We start from the raw sequence: 22,016 nt of genomic DNA on the forward strand, positions 1-22,016 counted from the left end.
TATTTTATTATTATATCTGTCATTGTCAATGTCAATACGGATGAATGTTTATTTTCCCAAAAAATTTGTTTTTATTTAACAAAAATCTACAATATACTATGTAAAAAATAAAAATTAGGATTTTTTTTATTAGATTAGTAAAGACAAGATCTTTTAGATCGGTGGCAACACTGAGGATGCACTTTTTGACATACACTCCGAACCTCGTGGTTCGACAAACACGTTGTGTATTTATCTTTTTTCACGAAGTTTTGTTTGCTACATTCATTCGAGATTTGTGGATGCTATTAAATTATTAAATTTGAAAAAATGGAGAAGAAAGAAACGTCAAAAGTTGTTGCAAATGTTAAAGTTGAGAATTCAACTATGAAGGAGGTAAATTTATTTTTTTTTTAATTATATTTTTTGGTAAATATATATCGAATTTTTTCTATATTTGATAATGTTATTATTTTGACAGATGTGTAGGTGAATAAAGCATCAATTATAAAAGTAATAATTAAGATTATCTCTTGAGGTTATATGAAAAAGATTATCATTATTATTAAAAATTATGCTAATAAATATTCAGTTAATCTGTTTCTGAAATTTAATGAAAATACATTTATTTAAAATACATTGATTTTTTTGCAAATACAAAAATTTAAAAAGTTGAAATCGTCAATAAAGTGAATAAAAATAACAACTGTATTTATATAAAATGTTTGAATAATGGAATATAAGCATACGTTTTGATGGAAATAATGTACAAAAAATTGAAATAATCTGTGAGGCCTTGGTTTGTAAAGAATTTATGCACAAATTTTGTTATAAAAAATTATAAATCTATATAGAAAGATTTTTTTTATAAAATTGGGATGTAATTGTTTAATTATTTTGATGATTGTAGCAAACATGGAACTTTGCTCTTTTTATATAAAAGTTATAAATATATATATATATATATTTTATACTGTACACAAGAGTTTCAAAGTTATTTATTTGATGTTGTCTTAAATATAAAATTTAAATATATTACAGGTTGTAATAGATATTGAGCATCGCGCTGACAATTATGACAGTTGCAATACACTTGTCTTACCTGCGAAGAAAAAGAAAGGAAAAAATGAGAAGAAAGAGAAGAAAGCAAGGATTCAGTTATTACCAAAGAAACGGAAACAACTGGAAAAAATAGTAGAGAAAAAAAAGAAAAAAGAACAGGTCTATTTATTTTCTTCTATATGAAAAAAGAAGGAAAATAAAATATTATTTATTCTAAAATATGTTATTTATTTTATATGCACAACACAGAGAGCAACATTGTTAGAAGATTTGGCAAAATTGCAAGCATCTTCAGATGAGTTACAGCAATATGTAAGTTTAACATCTATGCAAAACAAAGGTTTAAAACGCCATTTTCGAGAATTAGAGATGCCTGTTTCAAAACTGAAAAAAAATGAAGCTGAGAAAAGTGATACATCAAAGACAACTTCCTGTACAAATTCTATCAAAGGCAGCAAAAAGAGAAGATTAACTATTTTGGACCATGCAAAACAAGATAAAACTAAATATGATCCAAATATAATTGGATTTGAGGTACGTTTAGAGCAATTATGATAAAAATTATACATGTGTAAAATTGTGTTACAAATAATAAAACAATATTTTTTTAGTCTAGTGATGATAGTGATGATGAAAGTGATAGTAATAATGAAGATGAAAATGAATCATGTGTTCCTGATAATATTGCTGTTTCCACGATAAATGAAAAAAGTAATGAAACTCTTGTAGAAGAGCCACAAAAGAAAATCGTCCCAACTAAATCTCCGGTACCTAAAAAGTCAGTAGAAAAACAAACTGCTGTCTCTAAAGTTTCCACACCTACTGTCTTTGTGCCTGTAAGTAGAATGCCAGAGATACAAGCAATTAGAATGAAACTACCTATTGTTGCGGAAGAACAAGTAATAATTGAAACAATAAATGAAAATCCAATAGTCATAATAACTGGAGAAACAGGAAGTGGTGAGTAAAATTAGAATTTATAAGAATAATAGTATATGTATGAGAATTATTATTTATAATTTCTTAAATTGTTAATACTATCTAATATTGTTAATATTAGATAACATTATTAGGCTAAACAATTATATACTTTTTAGTTGCACATCTTTTTTTTACTTAATTGATTATATTTCTCATAGGCAAAACAACACAAGTCCCTCAGTTTTTATACGAAGCTGGATATGCTCAAAATAAATTAATTGGAATAACTGAACCAAGAAGAGTAGCAGCGATGTCAATGAGCAAACGAGTAGCTCAAGAAATGAATCTTACTGAAAAACAAGTTTCATATCTAATTCGTTTTGAGGGAAATGTTACTGAGGAAACAAAGATCAAATATATGACTGATGGTGTTTTATTGAAGGAAATTCAAAGTGTAAGTAATAACATATTTTTTATTTTTATAATGTTTTACATTTAATATTTAATTAATTTTAATTTTTCATTAAAATAATTCTAATTTTTTATAAATTTTAATTAAAATAACACTAATTTTAAAATTTTTATTTAATTAATTTATTATATTCTATTATAAATAAAAACTCATAAAATTTGTTTATTATTTAAATACTTTATTTTTTAATTTTTGACTATTAACTCTGAAATTAAATTTCTCTGAATAAATGGCTGTAATTGGTCAAACCTGCTTTATTCAAATACGTTATTATTTTAAACAATCTATCGTGATAAAATTCGGGAGAGAGTTTTATACACATACAAAATATACAGGATGTTCTATTTTATCTATTCGAATATCGTTAAAATTATAGCTGTAATGAGATTTTGTTTAAAGTTGAAAGATTTTGAAGTAAAAGAGTTGATAATCTTGAATTCTAAGATAATTTTTCAAAATTATTTGAAGATCAACCTAACTTTTTTGTAATAGAATCTCTCCAATTTTATTATCTAAATCGAATCCTCGCAATTTGGCATAAAACATTTATAACAGTGTGGACCAAAGAAATAAAACATTGTATATATTAGACTAAATAGAATTCTGTCTTGAATTTTGTTGCAAATTTGAAATTTTTTAAAGTGAGTTTAAAAGACTTTAAATATAGTAATATATATTAAATATTATTTTAAATATTATAGTATTATATAATAAATTAATTTGCATAATTTCTTTGTTTATAGGACTTTTTATTAAAAAAATATTCTGTGATTATACTTGATGAAGCACATGAACGTAGTGCACATACTGATATTTTGATCGGTCTACTATCCAGGATTGTTCCACTTCGTAACAAACGCAATAATCCCTTAAAATTAATAATTATGTCGGCTACATTACGTGTAGAGGAATTTGTAGAAAATACAAAGTTGTTTAAAGTAAAGCCGCCAGTAATTACAGTTGATGCACGACAATTTCCTGTAACAATGCATTTCAACAAAAGAACAAGCGAAAATTATGTCAACGAAGCATTACGTAAAGCAATAAAAATACATACTCGCCTTCCAGAAGGAGGAATATTAATTTTTTTAACAGGTAGGAAATTTATAATTTTATAATCTAATAATATAATTTTAAACTCTTATTTTTTTATAATATATTATAGAATAATAACTATCTTTAACTTTATTCACAGTTTTTTTACTTTTATATTTCTCATAAACGTGGAATGAAAATATTGTATCAATATTACGTACATGTGTTTATTATATATAGATATATATGTATATCTTTAAATATAATTTTTTTAACTTTTTTTATTGCAGGTCAACAGGAAGTACATACAGTTGTGTATAAATTACGCAAGTTATTTCCATTGAAGAAAAATAAATATCAAGTTAAACGAGTAAATTTGGAAGAAAAAGAAACAATGGAAGCAACAGAGAATAATGATCACAGTAATAATGATGAGTTCGATGATGATGATGATTTTGATGCCAAGCAAGCATTACACCATTACAAACAGAGGAGAAAGAAACAGATTATACTTCCAATTATTAATCTCGATGAGTATGTATAGTCATGGTTTGTAATTATTCTAATCTTTGTAATATTACTCTGAAATTGATCTTAAAAATTGTTTATATATAGTTATTCAACAACTCTCACTGATGACACGCACGAAGAATTAATCAATGCACGAAATGATGAAGATAGTTTGGACGAAGATGAAGATGAGGATGAAATTGTTGATTTCAAATCATGGTCAGATGCACAACCATTGTGGGTTCTACCTCTTTATTCTCTTTTACCTAGTAATCAACAAGCTAAGGTAAATACATGTTCTATTTATTATGTATGTGATAAATTAAATTCATTGAAGCATTCTTTTTTAATTAGCAATTATAATTGAATTAATAATGGATTAATTTCCTAATAAAGTATAAATTTCATGGAAAATTGATTTTTTAATGTGAATTTAGGTGTTTGAACCTCCGCCAGAAGGATATCGTCTATGCATAGTAGCCACTAATGTTGCAGAAACATCGCTAACGATTCCCAACATCAGATATGTTATAGATAGCGGGCGTCGTAAAACAAGATTATACGATAAAGTGACTGGTGTGAGCACTTACCATATTTGTTATACGAGCAAAGCAGCAGCTACGCAACGCGCTGGCAGAGCCGGTAGAACTCGACCTGGTCATTGTTACAGGTATCTGATGACCACTAAATTCTGTACATCTATATTTAAAAAATCTTCAAATATGAAAATTCTTTGATCTAAAAAAGATAGCTAACATTAAACCTCTTATTTTTTTCAATACAATTCAATCGAGAAGTTTAGTTTACAGGAAATATGCTTAGTTGATTTATAATTAGTCTTATAAGTTTTCAATATACATGAAAATAAAAGATAGATAAGATCTAAAAAAATGTTCACTAAGAATGAACTTCATGACAAGTTATAAAGATTTATAGTTTGCAAAAGAAAGCATTTGGGGTATATTTTATTAATTCATTTTATTGAATACGAGTAGTTGCATTAAATAATGAAATTTATTTGCAAGAAACAAAATTCATGATTTTTCTTCTGATGTCATAATTTAGTATAATGCCAATAAAGGATCAGGAACTGTAAGACTATGTGTCCTCACTGTAGCTAAATTATTATATCAGAAGCGAGAAATCGTGAATTTTTTTACTTGAAAATCAGGAAATATATAAGTTTTTTGTAAATGCAACCACTCATTTGACAATATAGATTAATAAAAAATACAATCTGTTTTTTTTATTTATGAATAACTATAAATCTTGAACAATTGTCACGAAGTCTATTTTCATTGAAAATGTAGAACAAATATAAATTAATTATAAAAAAATAAATTATATTTAAAAATTTTTTTGGCGAATTATTAATTATTTATTAATGCAGGATAATAAAAAAGAGAATTTTCAATGTATTTTACTAATCCATATAATCAATGAAGGACTGCGATTCTGTAATTTTAATGATAATATTGCTATATATATACACATATATATATATATATATATATATATATATATATATATATATATATATATATATATATGACTCTTGCGCAGATTATATTCATCGGCTGTTTACAATGACCAATTTGAGGAATATAGTCTACCGGAAATTCAAAAGAGGCCAATAGATGATCTATTATTGCAAATGAAGACAATGAATATAAATAAAGTAGTGAATTTCCCATTTCCTACGCCACCGGATGTCATACAATTACAGTCCGCGGAAAGACGGCTTATAATACTAGGAGCATTGGAATCACTTCCGAAGACACAAGGTAATCAGACATGGATATTTGTTATCATTTAGATACTGTTATAAAATGTCTGTAAATCTGTAATTGCAAAATATAAATTGAAGCACTTGGAATTATATGAAAAACACGTGCACGCACATTATATGTATATTTATGTGTGTGTGTGTGTGTGCGTGTATTTTTTTATTTTTATTAAATATTTTGTCTAAATGTATTTACATAAACTCAATGGTTCATTTGTTTAGAATTGTTTTGTGCGAAAGTGACACCGCTTGGACGAAGTATTGCTGCGTTTCCGGTTATTCCGCGTTATGGCAAAATGTTAGCACTGTCACATCAACATAACTTAATGAAATACACAATATGTATGGTAGCAGCTCTCAGTATTCAAGAAGTGCTGATAGAAGCATCTGGCACAGAAGGTTCAGCTAAACATAAATGGCTGTCAATGCGTCGTGGCTGGGCCGGCAATGGCAATAGTTTATTTCTTGGTATGTCATTTCAAGATTATTTTTATTTATAACAAATACAAGAACATTCTTTTGTTATGTACAGGTGATCCAATGGTTTTGATAAAAGCTATCAGTTTGGCTGAGTACGAGGGATCTCAAGGAAAACTGCTGCCCTTCTGTGAAGAGACTGGTTTAAGACACAAAGCTGTGGTTGAGATTAGAAAACTAAGACAGCAACTCACCAATGAAATCAATTTAATTATACCAGATTTAAACCTAATTATTGAGCCAAAGTATGTATATCATATATAAAATTTTTCTATTCTGGAGTTTTTGTATATTCTTTTGAAAATTTTTTATTCTATATCAATTTTTGTTAGATTAAGTTTCTCTTTTTTCTCTGCTTTCCTATTATTTATATTTATTTCCTATACAGAATGTCGCCACCAACTAATATGGAAGCTAAATTACTCCGTCAAATAATTCTCGCAGGCATGGCGGATCAAATTGCAAAAAAGGTTTCACCTGACGAAATAATAGATGAAGACAAGATGAAGTGGAAGCACGCTTATAGGTATGTTGTTAACTATTATCAATGATTTAATTAATTGAAAGCAATTTCTAATTTGTTTTGATATATTTCTTAGGACACCAGAAATGGAAGAGCCAGTATTCATGCATTCCTCAAGTGTCTTGCGAAAGACTAGTCCAGAATGGGTGGTTTACCAAGAGCTTTATGAAACAACTAAGGTGTACATGCGAAATATCACAGCAATACAGCCTGAATGGTTACCAATATTCGCACCTACATTGTGCAATCTCAGCGAACCATTGAAAGATCCACCACCAAGGTATTCTTATAACACAATTGTTATTTTATTTTTCTCTCTTTCATCTTTCTCTCAACTAGACATAAAAATTTATTAATTTATCTTATTGTCAAGTATTATATATGTTTTACTTAATTTCTTTATTTATTTTTATTATGTGATTTTTATAATAGAATCCTTCTATTTTAAACTCGTTCAGACGTTTATTCTAGAATTTGGTTTACTTATTCTATTTTAAATAATATAATATTATGTGTGCATGTGTATATGTGTACATGTATATGCATGTGTTAAAAATAAAATCATGCTTTGCTTCTGTCGTATTTTAATTGTAAACATATAGCAAATCTATTATAAGAAAGTGCAAGAATGGAATTTTAATTCTTTACACTCGAGATTTTTTAATATGAGCAACTAGCAACTTTAAGACATTTTTATTGTACCGTTTTTAAAAACTAAAAATGTTTTTTTTAACAAAAATTATAATTAAAATGCTTATAATTAAAATTTATTTTGTTAATTTAATTCTTTGTGCAATATTTTTTAGGGATGTGCCGGATATCCGATAAATATCCGGTATCCGGCCTATCCGGCTCTATTTTTACTATCCGGCCGGATAGCCGGATATCATTACTATCCGGCAATTTATCCGGCCAAAATTTTATATTAAGTATTAACTGTTTAAATTTTAAATTATAACTATTAAATTTTAACATTTTAAAATTTTAACTGTCTAATAAGCAAATATATAATAATAAATAAATATTTAAATTTAAATATGTTTGATTCTTATGTTCCTAAATATTTTCTAGAAATTATTGCCAGATATCCGGCCGGATAATTAGAAAACCGGATATTCGGTATCCGGCAAATTTAACATCCGGCACATTCCTAATATTTTTTATGTCATGTGCAGATATGAACGAGGAACTGGAAAAATAATCTGCCGCGTATGCGGCACATTCGGAAGAAGCGGATTGAAACTTCCGCCGATGGATATAGAGCATCCGTTGACGTTAGACGGTATCAAGTGGTTCGCATGCTTCTTCTTACAGGGTGAAATATGTCCTAAATTGAAACAATTTGTGCCATCATTACTGTCGACACCAGAAAGCATCATAAAATCCTGGGCCAAGTAATTTATTGTTTTCTGTCTTGATTTTATTTGTTAAATAGATTATGTTAATTTTATGATTTCTCCAGGTTAATACCACGTACTCAAGTGGTATTACAAGCACTACTATCGCACGAAATCATGTCTAAGGATAAACTATTGGAAATATGGAGTTCAGATAAGACATGTGAGATTAATTCACAATATAGTATAATTCATTTATATATAGTAATATTGGTTCTAGTATATATATATATATATATATATATATATATAATAAAATTTTAAATGTATAATCTTATAATTGTATTTACATAACAAATTTGCATACATAATATGTATTTGATTAAGTGTGAAATTTTTTAATTTTAGTTTTACTATCACAATATCAAAAATGGCTACCGGAAAACAGACACTCGGAAGTAGCTCTTTTATGGCCACCTGTATAATACGATTTATAACGTTATTACGGAAGAAAAAACATTGAATTAATATACACATTTAACATATATAGTGTATGTGTATAGTGCATATATATAGTGTGTATATATACTGTATAAAATCTTTCATTTTTAATTTTTTATTATTTCCAAAATTACTAATTATTTTTAAAAAATATTTTTAATTGAAAAATGTTTTGAAGGCGAAAATTGTTTTAAGATGACATTATTTAGTCAATATGATTTTGTTCTAAGTGAAGATACACTTTCAAAATTTTAAGATTATTTTTATTTTTTATGTAACGAGAGAGAAGAGATTATATATTTTTTCTTAAAGTTTTTTATTCTCTTTATCATTTTACATATAAAAATATTGAAATATGTTCGAGAAAATATATATCCGTTTATTTCAGTTTCTCGAATATTTTCATATATATATATATATATGTGTGTGTGTGTGTGTGTGTATGTATATATATATATATATATATATAAACAAAGATTATTTGCTTCTTTTATAAATACAAAATACCATATATTAAGAATCTATCGTTTATATGGATAGAGTGTACATAGAATAATGTATATACTCAATATTTATATCTACTCTAGTCAATCTATCTCACCTAGGATTCTAGGAAGATGTTTTTTCTTTTTTTAATGTTTTGAGAAAAAATAAAATAGTCGCACTTCTCTCTTTATCACAACATTTTTTTAATTTTCATCTTCATCAGTAGCATATGATTACAGACAATTAATGTTTAAAGAGTGAATTTACTTGTCATAAAGTTCATATTCATTAGTTTAATAGCCATTATGGAATTTTTGTGTAACTTCATAAGAAATGCAATCTCGTAAAACGAAATGCTTGTACAAAAAGCGATCAATTCCGAAGAAAAATATATCGTACGGTATCTCGTACATTTACGGATAAAGTACCGCTAGTCGCACATGTATATATATTTGCGCCTGTATGTGTACGCGGGTTTATGTATATCGGTATACACATGTATTCATCGGTTCGTGCACAGGAAGAGGATGGAACGATGGAAGGGCTAGAGAAAGAAGACAAAAAAAGGATGGAGAAGAGCGTAAATCTGGAGGAAAATAAGGAAAAAGTGAGAGAGATTCGAGCAAGAAGATGAAGAGGAATCGGAAAAAGCAATGAACTATAAATTGAAACTATGTCATGTATAAGTATAAGAACAGCGCTTCAAGAAAAGTATTTACAATTAGATGATCAGTTATCAAGGAAGGAATGAAGAATGCATATCGAAGAGACAGAGAGGGAGAAAGAAAGAAAGAGAGAAGAGAGAGAGAGAGAGAGAAAAGAGATAGATAGACCTGTACACCTCAAACACCGCTATCATGCGAAGGTGGGGATCCGCATACCCTGACCCACAAGTGGCTTTGATCTCTACCCAGTCAGTCCCCTGTCAAACAAGATGAGGAAAGCAATGTGGGTCCGCGCGACGCAACATTGTGAGCATCGCTAAACTCTCTCGGTAAAGAGAGGCCGTTTGACCCGAAACCGCGCGAAAAAAAATAGTGCTTCATCGATCTTGGTGTCTTGCAAATAATTTCTCTCTCTCTCTATCTCTTTCTCTTTTTTTGTTACTTTTTTTTAATTGAAGAAATAGGAGTGAAAACAACTGGAGGCAGATTAAAAATGATACTAAGAACCGCTTCTGGAGGCATCTTTCTTTTAGTCGTGCTCGTCGGATCAGTCGTAGGGCAGGATGAGGATTCCTTGGCTAATACCTTCCTATCAGGTAACAAAATAATTCTGCAATTAATTATTGAAAATTATATTATATGGAGAGAAGACAAGAATGTTTTTTCATTAAAATTTATAAGCTAGGTGATTTAAAATTTTATAAGAAGATGATAGAGTTTAATACAAATTTTTGAACAATCTAATTTTTACAAATCAATATTTTTTAAATGTATTGCATTCAAAAATGTTATAATGAGATATTTTGGATATACGTTAAATATTACTGGTTTTATATATAATATACTATATGTGTTTTAATATAATAAAAGTAATATTCAAAATATTGAAACATAATACTAACCAATTAAAAGGATAACATTATTGATAAAGAAAGTTTTTTTTTTATATTACGAAAGTTTTTTCATATAAAGAGAGAAAGAGAAAAAGTTTATAATTGCATGCAAAATTTACAATCATATACTTTGAGTTATTAAAAAGATTATATTTATAAAAATGATAGTGATAATTAAAATAAAATGCAACATGTTATCTGACAAAAAGTAAAATGTTATAATAGCTCAATTTTTTTATAAATCACTATGTTTCTATAACGTAATATCTTCATTATTACACTTACATAAAAGTATTTATTTATTATTATTATGTAATTTATATAATAACTCAAGTAGCAAACATATTATTTTGACATCGAATGATGTCATTAGACGTTAAAATGACGTCAGTTTGCTACTTGAATTATATATATATATATATATAATTTAAATAAGTTTTAATTACATAATAATTTCATTAAAATGTCACATACTTAAAATAATCTAGATATGTGCACAGTTGATTAAAACTAATGTTACTACACACACAGACACACACATGTACATACAGATAATTAAAAAAGATTTAATAAAGATGAGGTATACGTAGAAAGAGCAAAAGTATTCGTGAAATTGTATGAAACTGATTTTGTTTCTCAGTATATTCTCTAGAAGAAAACTTTGGCATGCAATTCACATGCTGAAAACTGAAAAAAAGTCGTCTGATGATAGTAACTATTTCAAGAAATAGAAATTCGCAAGCGCGGAGATATGCGGCACACACTTTTACAGGTATAGAATCTGTAAGGATGCGACTGTTCCACTTTTAAGAGTTGTTGCGCTATGCGGATGATGGTCGATTTACTGGCGGTAACACGATGGTCAATTCACCATTGCTATATACTTAGGAAGTATAACCCACTCGTACTTAGTCCGTGTAATGAGCTAATTTTATTTTTATTTAATTTATTTAATATTTTATTTAAGTATTTTATTTAATTTATTTTTTGCTTACAATATCAATATCAGAGATTTTATAATATGACGATTCTAATATTGAAATTCAGATTTTTAAGTGTAATTGAATTGCATATTGACTTAAATGAAAATTGTCTGATGAAAAACTGGATACATTACATTGGGAAAGTCTTTAAATGATATAATTTCAAATATTTATTGCTTTCTAGAAATTATGAAATTAAAAAATTGTGATTATACTTAATGTGAACTTTTTCAACCATATATAAACTTAATTATATATATGTATATATATATATATAGGATGTTAAAAAAGGATCAAGTATTTTGAAAGAAGGTAATATTTATCAAAACAAGAAAAAGGTCTAATTTTGGGTTCTATATAATTAATATCTTCAAGATGCAGACTACCCAAGTAACAAACATACGTCACTTTGACGTTTAATGACGTCAATTTGCTATTTGGATATCTTTCTATTTGAGTTTTTTGTCTTTTTCTTATTGTATCAGTTAAATAAAAAAATAGTTTGTATCTTTAAAGACATTAATTGGTGTAGAATTCATGTTAATTAGACTTTTCTTCTTGGTTTGATCAATATTGCCTGCTCTCAAAATATGTGGCTCCTTTTTTAACACTCTGTATATATTATGTATGTATATGTGTAAATATATACAATCGTACACAAATTTTGCATATCATTTGTACGTAATATTTACATTTTTGCACATTATACAGTGAGCGCCAAAAGTTTCTGTACCCCATAAATGATTCAGTTGGATTTACAAATTATTTGCGTATGTGAGAGAGAAAGACAAGGTAGAAATCAACATCCTGTAATTCGTCATTCTTTATATAGTATTCAAACCCTTTATTTGGGTGTATGAATGTGACGGAGAAGTCCATAAAGATTTTAAACACTGCTAATTATTTCATCAGATGTTCAAATTGGTGTCCCGCTATTTTTTTAAATATCCTGCTATAGTGCTAAGTGACTGTAAAAAGTATTTAATTTGTTTTCAAAAATTTCCGATTGAATTTGAAATCTTAGATATTCCTGTCTTTCATATCATCGATGTTTGCAGGTTTCGCCTTATAGATCTTACACTCTTCAAATATTCCCAATAAAAGATGTCTAGAGGGTTCATGTCAGGAGGCCATTCGATCCCGCTTCTTCTATCAGTCCATTGAACCATTATGGAACATTTTATTTAAGAAATTACGAACATTTAAATTGAAGTGAGTTGGAGCCCCGTACTGAAATCAAACATTTTCATAAGCATCTTCGAGCACATTTCGAATAGCTGGTACTACTCTGTTTCTTAATAGATGTAAGTAATTTTCCGCAGTCAAATTTATCCTCACTTTATCCATTTAAAACTTGAAAATTGATCTTGACAATCAGCTTTTCAAGATCACTTTAGGATCATACGACCTTAATTTGCCAATACATTTGTTAAATTTTGAAATTTGTTTAAAATATTTTTACTATCACGTATTTTTCAAGATATTTGACCGGAACTTCTGGTGCTAACTGTATATATTCGTAGATACATTAAAATTTCTAAATACATACACAATTTACATCTTTTGTATGCACACATACACATACAATATATAATTATATATAAATTTATATATGGTTATATATAAAACCACTTCTTTACGTTAGGAAAATAGGAAATTATTTTTTTATTATATATTATATTAAATTATTTTTTTATTATCCTTATATAGATTATCAAGAAAAAAAACGTATAAAATATATTTATATATATAATTATATATATTTTTGTATTTTATATGTAATTATATATTTTTGTGTTTTATATGTAATTATATATATACATATTTATATTTAATTATACATTTATAGATTTTTTCCCCGGATGTGTTTATATGTGTTTAATTAGCGGAGTATAATTATCAGTTACAATTTTACACACACATATTTACAGATAATATATATATATATAAACGAGAATAGCTTTACATAATTGCTCGTCATCGAAATTGAATCACTAGTTAGTCGAAATATATATGACTCCAAAGACGGTTATATATACGCAGTTCGAGTCGAGGCATTCATTAACTATACCGTTATGTTTGTTTGGTCCCCGTTATAACTGCCAAACCAGCCGGGTATTACCTGCGCGAATTTCTTCTTCGAGCCTATATTATATATGACGAACCGTGATAGCATTTATCATTTTTGCGCTTAACTTTCATTTAAAAGTGACATTGATTTTATTACCGTGTTTAAGTTTCATTCAGAGGTGACGTCTCTTATTAACATGTTGCGGTGCGCAGACGTTCACACACGATTCAATCGCCACATATTCACTTTTACTTGATAAATAAATGTTCAGCAATTACAGATGTCATTTCGAAAATGGATTTAATATTATAAAATTATATAAAAATTAAAATAAGTCGATAAATTATGTAATAGAAATTTATATTCACACAAGACATATACGTACATATTTAAACAATCTAAAGATCAAAGAATGAAAAAAAATCTAATTTTTAAAAATCTAATCTTTAAAAATAAATAGGAAAAAATATAATGTAAAAATCAATCTATTTTTCAATTGCATTAATGCAAATTTTTAAATCTTAGGGGAGAAATATTTAAGTTTTAAATATTGAAATAAAAACATTTTAACGTTATCTCTTTCTCTTTGTTAATATTTGTTATATAAACAGATTAATATTATATTTAATTTTTATATATTAATAAATATATTTATATATATATATATATATATATATATATATATATATATAAAGTTGATAAAATTAGGAATTTTGTAATATATATATTTTTCTAACTATAATCAAAATTTAGGAATGTTAAGAGAAATAAGGAACTTTCGAATACTTCTATTCTCCTTACTTTGATAAAGCATCTTTGTAAGAAATAAATAATAATATAATGTATTTAAATATTTTGTATGTGCGCAGGATTTTTAAATTCTTTAACAAGCACGGCGAAAATCGCCGAGTGTCCGGGAGTATGTGTACACGCATTGGCAACTTTAATGTGCGACGATGTTCTCGAAGACGTCCAATGTCCCACGAGCAGTATGCGATGCTGCCTTCAGGATCCGATAAATGGCACAGAATCGTCTTCCGAAAATGTCATCGATTACGAAGGGCCGATCTCGGCCGTATCCACGACAATCAAGAACACTATGATTCCTTCTACGACGACACCCACGACGACCACCACGATGCTCGACACGTCGACCTCGTCTACTTCAGTAAAAACTATGATGGTATAGTCAACAGATTTGATGTTTGAAAATAATTGGGTTGACATGCTGAAAACTCTGCTGTAGAAAGTTATTGCTAAAAAGTAAGATATATTGTTGCTAATATAAAAACAAGGATAATTTCATTATTTCACTCTTTTATCAAATTAAAGCTTTTAATACGCTTTATTAATAACGATATATTTTCTGTGTTCAAAATTGCTATGTGTTATATAATTTATATTTATACATTTTTGTCGGTTTACAGGAAAATCATAATGGGACGAATGAGAAGTCATCAGGTACGGAAATGTTTTGTAAATTATATCTCTTTATTGTGAGATAATTTTTATATCTCTCTTCTAGAGTTGTATAGCATCTAACTTATTTTATTGTAATTTAATTTAGTAGTCTTTGCGTTAATATTTAATTTAAATGTCTTTGATTTTTCTCTATTTTTCTTGTCAATGAAAATTACAAGTTTGCCAAACAAAATATTTGAAAAGTAAATATTTTATTGGACAAACTAATGTAAAATCAATTAAATTAATAATTAAAGAAAAATTTATTGATAGATAGTAATTATTTCTTTTAATAAACACAGCTTGGATGATTTTTATTTTATCTTAATATTGATTTTGATCTTTAGAAAGATCAATGATTTTTAAGCGCTCTTTTAAGAAATTATGAAATCATAAAAATATCAAGTCAAATAGACAATTATCTTTTAATAAATTCTGCAAGTTTTAAAATAATATTTTATAAGTTTATCATTAGTTTTCAAAAGTATGCAGTATACTATATACTAATTTTCCTTAAAAAATTAAATTATATTTTTAATTATATTTTATTTTGAAAATTTTGATTTATATTGAAATATAGTTTCAGCAATTATTTTTATTTAAATTTTTAATTAAAACAAATATAATTGCATATTTTTATACAATATATAAACATAAGAAAAAGAATGTTTCTTTCTGTTATTATCTATATGTATTAACTTATAATTATAAAAGATATATATTTATCATTATTTAATATTATATTTAATTTTTATATTTATTAATATATTTAATATTACATTAAATATTAATTATTTATATCAATATATTTGATATTATATTTATATAATATATTTATCATTATTTAATATTATATTTTATAAAAAAAGTTATACATTGACAATCATTAATTCATTTTCAGTGAAAACTTGTTCGGGTATCTGTATGGCAGAGAGAATCGCGGATTATTGTGACGCTGTCTTGATAATAGAGACCCTTTGCAAGCCGGGCTACAAGTGCTGCGTGTCGAGGGATGCCTTCGGGGATTCTCCACCGCCCGAACTACTGGTGATCGATCGCACAAATTCCTCTCGTTACAACGAGAAAAACGGTAGCGGAGTTTACAGCGAAATTTCATCTCCATCGACGACGATGCGATCAAACGTCTCGACTGATGTCTCTGCAACCGTTAGCATCACAACGATGACACCGATGATGACGACAGCGACGACGATGATGACTACCAAACAGCCGTCGACAACAACGAGGCCGAAACCGGTGCTGCTGAAACCGTGCAAAGGAAAGTGCACGAGTGGTTTGTCCGCGCTCTTTTGCGATAACATTGATGGAGATGCTGATTGTCCTGCTGATGGATCCGTCTTGACAGTTTGTTGCATCGAATTGCCACAACAAAAAATAGTAATAACATTTAATATTTAACGAAACTTCACTCGTTCTAATGGCCGCTAAATTATCGCGGGTGCCCACAGGGAGGATCCCTTGGAATCAGTAAAAAGAATTAAGCATTTGCTCTCCTTGTGAAGAAACACTGGAATTTATTTGCAATCTTATTTAATATAATAATATTAAAACAATAAGATAAAAAAATTAAGAAGGAATAACAATAGGAAACAAAAAAAATTTAATTATGCCTCTCCCTGGAAAAAATCTTGCGGACACCCATGGTCCGAGGAGAGAAAACACACGCTAAAAATTCTTAGATGTTATTTTGAAATAAAGAGTTATTTTGATGAAGCAGTACTTCAGGTAGCTTTAGCACACTCTTAAAATACCTCGAAAACTAGTCTTTTCCCTTTATAATCAAACAACAACTGTAAAATGACCATAATATGAGTCCAATCTGTCTAGTATATCATGATCATTTAACGGTTGTTTGATTAACTGTCAAGGAAAAAGTAATTTTCGAGTTATTTAAAAGTGTATTAAAGTCACCTGAAGTAGTGTTTCATCGAAATATCTTTTTATTTAAATATGGCATATATGTATATCTAAGAATTTGCAGAGTGCTCTCTCGTCTCTGACATCACAATCTAACATGAACGCAGGAGTCTTAATAACTTGCATTAAATAATCAATATTAGTTTTAAAAACACTTTATGAAATTATTTTAGAACATATTAATTAATATAGCTTAGTTATTTTAAACTCGTAGCAGTATAATATATGAAATATACTATTTTCTTTAGGAAACAACAACGACAATTCGACCGTCTACAAAGAGTCCTCAACCGAAGTTACCGCCATGCCCTGGCTTTTGCCTGATGATAATTATGGCAGCTTTTTGCGAGCGGCCAAATGTGATCATAGCTAAAACATCGACCTGTCAGTCTGGTTCCATCTGTTGCGATAATACAAAAAGTCCACCACAGGTGATTCACTTTCTGCAGATTAAAATCATCCATATGAGTGATTATACAATTCAATAAAAAGCTCAACAAAACATAGTTCAACAACACACAAGACGAAGAATAATCACTTTCTGCAGTGAATTTTCTCAAGTTCTAATGCAGTTGAATTTTTATTTTTGACGAACGAACCATCCACAAAAGGTTCTCAATTGTCCATTTTTTTATATATACAAGATGTTTATTTAAAATTTTGACCCTATTTTGACAAGTGATTAATCTTATTCTCGTATTAAAATAAATATAAAAATAATATAAAAATAATACAAAAATAAAAATATAAAAATAATAATAAAAATAAATAATATAAAAATAATAGGAACATGTTATATAAATAATATAATGAAATATATTGGTTTTTTCATTATTTAGACGTCGAAACCAAAGCCGAGACCTGTTTCGCGACCACCGACAACTATATCGTTACCACCAGATCCACGCTCGGAATGTCCTGGTTCCTGTATTGTATCTTATTTATCATTCACTTGCTTCAGTGAGTAGTAATCACACGTGAATAAAATGTGAATTTTGTATTTTTCATAAAATATACATCTTATATATATTTACAGGAAATGCCGAGCTAACAAGTTTATTTAAGTGCAAAAAACAGGGATATCAGTGCTGTGCGCCGAAATCTTTAATAAAGGAATTACACGATGGAAATTCCACGGAACCGATTCTGACTAATAGGAATGATACATCCTACGTAACTTCCCGACCGTACACCACTCCGTTTACTACGTCAATCTGTAAGTAATTCTTTTGATCTAGTTTTCTAGTTTATAATTATTTTAAGACTCCTGGCTCCTTGCCGATTATGTTGGAATTGTGACGTCAGAGACCGAAGAATCACACGAAAATTCTTAGATATTATTTCGAAATAAAAAGATATTCTGTACTTCAAATGGTTTTAGCACATTCTTAAAATACCTCGTAAACTACTCCATTTTCCTTTATAATCAATCAGCTGTAAAATGACTGTAATACGAGGCCCAGTTTATCTGGTCTTTGCACATGTGCAGTTATTCCGCATGACAAAGTCTGACATCACATCATTTATGGTTGTTGATTGATTGTCAAGAGAAAAGAATAGTTTTCGAGGTATTTTAAAAGTGTGCTAAAGCCATCGACATGTCTTTTCATTTAAAAATAGTATCTAAGAATTTTTAGCGTGTGTTTTCTCGCCTCTGACGTCACAATTTAACATCGCGGCGAAACTCAAGGAGTCTTAAAAAATGATAAAATGATAAAACTTAAAAATTATAAGGGAATATGATTAGTTTTTAAAAATTAACTATTACCTAATCATGATGAATTAAAATCTAAATATATTAAAAAATCATCAATTTTGTAGATGAAACAACAACGATTACCACTACTACCAAAAATCCAGTGTACAGTAAATATGTTTGCGGCGTGAAGGGAACCTCTCGTGGCCCGATTCAAGCACGAAGTTCCGAAAGAGTCGCGCGTGTTGTAGGCGGTGAAGACGCGGACGCTAATGAATGGTGCTGGCAGGTTGCATTGATAAATTCTCTCAACCAATATTTATGCGGAGGAGCACTGATAGGGACGCAGTGGGTCCTCACTGCAGCGCATTGCGTCACGAAGTAAGTAGCTACACCCTACACAGCATATAATATTGCAATAATATTACAATATTTCAGTAATATTAAAATGAGAATAAAATATTACTAAAATATTACATTGTGATATATGATTTTAAATATGCAGTGTAACATATGATTTTTAAATATTAATACAATATTTTACAAATATTAACTTGTGATATATTATTTTTAATATTACTATTAATTATACATATGTCTATCGCATATATAATGTTTATACAATATCTTTCACACGCGAAAGACGAATTAACAATTGAGAAAAGTATGAAAAAGTGTTCGTTTTCAGTATCGTGAGATCCGGCGATGCGATTTATGTGAGGGTAGGTGATCATGATCTAACTCGCAAATACGGAAGCCCAGGCGCTCAAACTTTGCGCGTCGCAACGACCTATATTCATCACAATCATAATAGTCAAACGCTCGACAACGATATTGCTCTACTGAAACTTCACGGTCAGACAGAATTGAAGGATGGAGTTTGCTTGGTTTGTTTGCCGGCACGAGGTGTTAGTCACACAGCTGGCAAAAGATGTACAGTTACTGGTTACGGATATATGGGAGAAGGTAAATTATGCATATGCAGGGTGTCCCATAGAAAATTGCTGAAACAATCAGCTGTCATTTTTTAATGCATGCAGTTATTGAGAAAACAGAAATTGTCTTGGAAAGAGGAAAGTCTGCAGTTTTTAATGGATATAAATAAAATGTTTGTATACCAGTTTATTTTATTGAAAAAAAGTAACGGAAAAAGTGCTAATAATCACATATGTAAACTAATGTCAAATATTTTCGAAATGCGCACCATTTGAATTTGTACAAAATTCTATTCTTTTACAAAAATTCGTAAAAACTTTTTCTAACATGCCATTTTTAATGTTATTGACGAACCTTTTAATAGCTGCTATTAAATCTGGCACTGTTGAAAATATTTATATTTAGTTTATGTGATTATTAGTATTTTTTCATTACTTTTTATCAATAAAATAAACTGGTATATAAACATTTTATTTATATCCATTAAAAACTGCAGATTTTCCTCTTTCCAGGACAATTTTTATTTTCTTAATAACTGCATGCATTAAAAAATAACAGCTGATTAGTTTCAGTAATTTCCTATGAGACACCCTGTATGTATGTGATAATGTATTTTTTCTAAAGAATGAATATCATCTGTATGTTACTGTTGTGCAACATATACATTGATTTTATAGCTGGTCCTATACCTCTTCGAGTTCGCGAGGCGGAGATACCTATTGTAAGTGATGCTGAATGCATAAGAAAAGTAAACGCCGTAACCGAGAAGATCTTTATTTTACCGGCCAGCAGTTTTTGCGCTGGTGGCGAGCAGGGAAATGATGCATGTCAGGTATATGATCATCATAATTTTATAATATCGAAAAGAGAGAATATTCAATATACAGGCTGTTGAAGAAAAAGAAAATATTTTAAGAGGATTTAGTACATCTCAAAATAAGTTAAAGTCTTAATAAATATGAGTAAATGAGCCATTTTTTAGATATTTGCACATTTACCCATATTCACATGAATAAAATAATAAAAAATAAAAAAAAATAATATAAAAATAAAAATTTTCTAAACAAAATAAAAATTATACAATAAAAAAGAATCTAAAAAATAACATATTAAATCTCCTTAAAATATTTTACCCTTTTTTCAAAACACCCTGTATATACTATATATATATATATATATATATATATATATATATATATATATATTTATTTATTTATTTATTTATTTATTTTTTTATTTTAATATTATTAAATTATTATTTTAATTAATATGAGATTAATATGATGATTATATGAAATTAATGTGAAAATATACTTGCAATTATAAATATTGTTTTGACGCAAGAATGTTTTGCAAAAACTACTCTTTGAGATAAAGAATTAATTATACTTGTCAATATTCAGGGCGATGGTGGTGGTCCTTTGGTATGTCAAGATGATGGCTTCTACGAGCTTGTTGGACTGGTGTCTTGGGGATTCGGTTGTGGTCGCCAAAATGTACCTGGCGTGTATGTAAAGGTCTCCTCGTACATCGGTTGGATAAATCAGATTATATCAGTGAATAATCTGTAACTATATTTTGTAAGACGATCGCATCGAATACATTTGATTTACATATTTTTATTTATTGATGGAAGATTTACCTTCAACACTATGCACGTATATGCACGATAAAAACATAGCAAGACAATAATCCGTAGACATTTAGAGATAGACCCAGCATTAGCTGTATATATCTCTATCTGGCATTACAAACATAATATATACTTGTTGATATATTATTTTGTCCATTGACAAAATTTATTTTTGTATTGCTATATATTCCAAAGAGAGATATATTTTGACAGACGAGGAAAGAGAGAAAGAAATAAAACAAGAGAAAGAAAATTAGATTATTTTATTTTTTTTATCTGCGCAAATCGAATATATACAAGTTATCAATTGATATTTATAATATTTCCTATCCATATAAGTTTGACTTTTGTTTCAATTGTAAAAATCATATATTTATTTGATATATAATATGTATTATAAATATATAATATATATTTTTTATATTATAATATAAATATATGATACTCGCGTATATATTTTATATCATAAATATATATTACATTATAATATAATATTATATATATATATATATATATATATATATATATATAAAATTTTATTTTGCACAATTTTTATATATTTTTTCGCGCTTCTAGATTTGAAAATATTACTAATTAAAATCACTAGAAAACAAGCTCTGCTATTGGATATCGAATGTGCAATGTGAATCC

General features: G+C 28.1%; 2 protein-coding genes across 6 annotated transcripts; both read left to right on the forward strand.

The window, feature by feature from the left end:
- Nucleotides 1-5: 5 nt before the first annotated feature.
- Nucleotides 6-9,833, forward strand: kz (putative ATP-dependent RNA helicase kurz). 2 transcript variants are annotated; one of them, XR_014925435.1, is made up of 18 exons: nucleotides 6-375; nucleotides 1,021-1,200; nucleotides 1,291-1,575; nucleotides 1,653-2,001; nucleotides 2,181-2,416; nucleotides 3,178-3,529; nucleotides 3,760-4,003; nucleotides 4,085-4,265; nucleotides 4,417-4,649; nucleotides 5,543-5,763; nucleotides 5,988-6,233; nucleotides 6,298-6,487; nucleotides 6,631-6,768; nucleotides 6,842-7,045; nucleotides 7,941-8,159; nucleotides 8,228-8,325; nucleotides 8,511-8,653; nucleotides 9,610-9,833. XR_014925435.1 is itself a non-coding variant. In XM_029311420.2 (17 exons), the coding sequence occupies exons 1-17, from the start codon at nucleotides 310-312 to the stop codon at nucleotides 8,585-8,587; spliced, it is 3,519 nt and encodes a 1,172-aa protein (XP_029167253.2). In that variant the 5' UTR covers nucleotides 6-309; the 3' UTR covers nucleotides 8,588-8,714. The 2 variants fall into 2 exon arrangements, 1 of the variants encoding a protein (XP_029167253.2); XM_029311420.2 differs by lacking the exon at nucleotides 9,610-9,833 and having other exon boundaries at nucleotides 8,511-8,714.
- Nucleotides 9,834-9,905: 72 nt separating this feature from the next.
- Nucleotides 9,906-21,354, forward strand: mas (trypsin-like serine protease domain-containing protein masquerade). Of its 4 annotated transcripts, none has more exons than XM_029311403.2 (11): nucleotides 9,906-10,350; nucleotides 14,571-14,884; nucleotides 15,129-15,162; nucleotides 16,064-16,560; nucleotides 17,349-17,531; nucleotides 17,940-18,060; nucleotides 18,137-18,316; nucleotides 18,922-19,177; nucleotides 19,485-19,762; nucleotides 20,410-20,564; nucleotides 21,136-21,354. In XM_029311403.2, exons 1-11 carry the CDS (start codon nucleotides 10,248-10,250, stop codon nucleotides 21,301-21,303), a joined length of 2,289 nt encoding a protein of 762 aa, XP_029167236.1. In that variant the 5' UTR covers nucleotides 9,906-10,247; the 3' UTR covers nucleotides 21,304-21,354. The 4 variants fall into 4 exon arrangements, with proteins under 4 accessions (XP_029167236.1, XP_029167239.1, XP_029167237.1 ...); XM_029311406.1 differs by lacking the exon at nucleotides 9,906-10,350 and adding an exon at nucleotides 12,689-12,934; XM_029311404.2 differs by lacking the exon at nucleotides 9,906-10,350 and adding an exon at nucleotides 13,534-13,879.
- Nucleotides 21,355-22,016: the final 662 nt, after the last annotated feature.

Source organism: Nylanderia fulva, unplaced genomic scaffold, assembly GCF_048542155.1.
Source record: "Nylanderia fulva isolate GAGA-0341 unplaced genomic scaffold, ASM4854215v1 Scaffold4, whole genome shotgun sequence".
NCBI classification, from domain to species: Eukaryota; Metazoa; Arthropoda; class Insecta; order Hymenoptera; family Formicidae; genus Nylanderia; species Nylanderia fulva.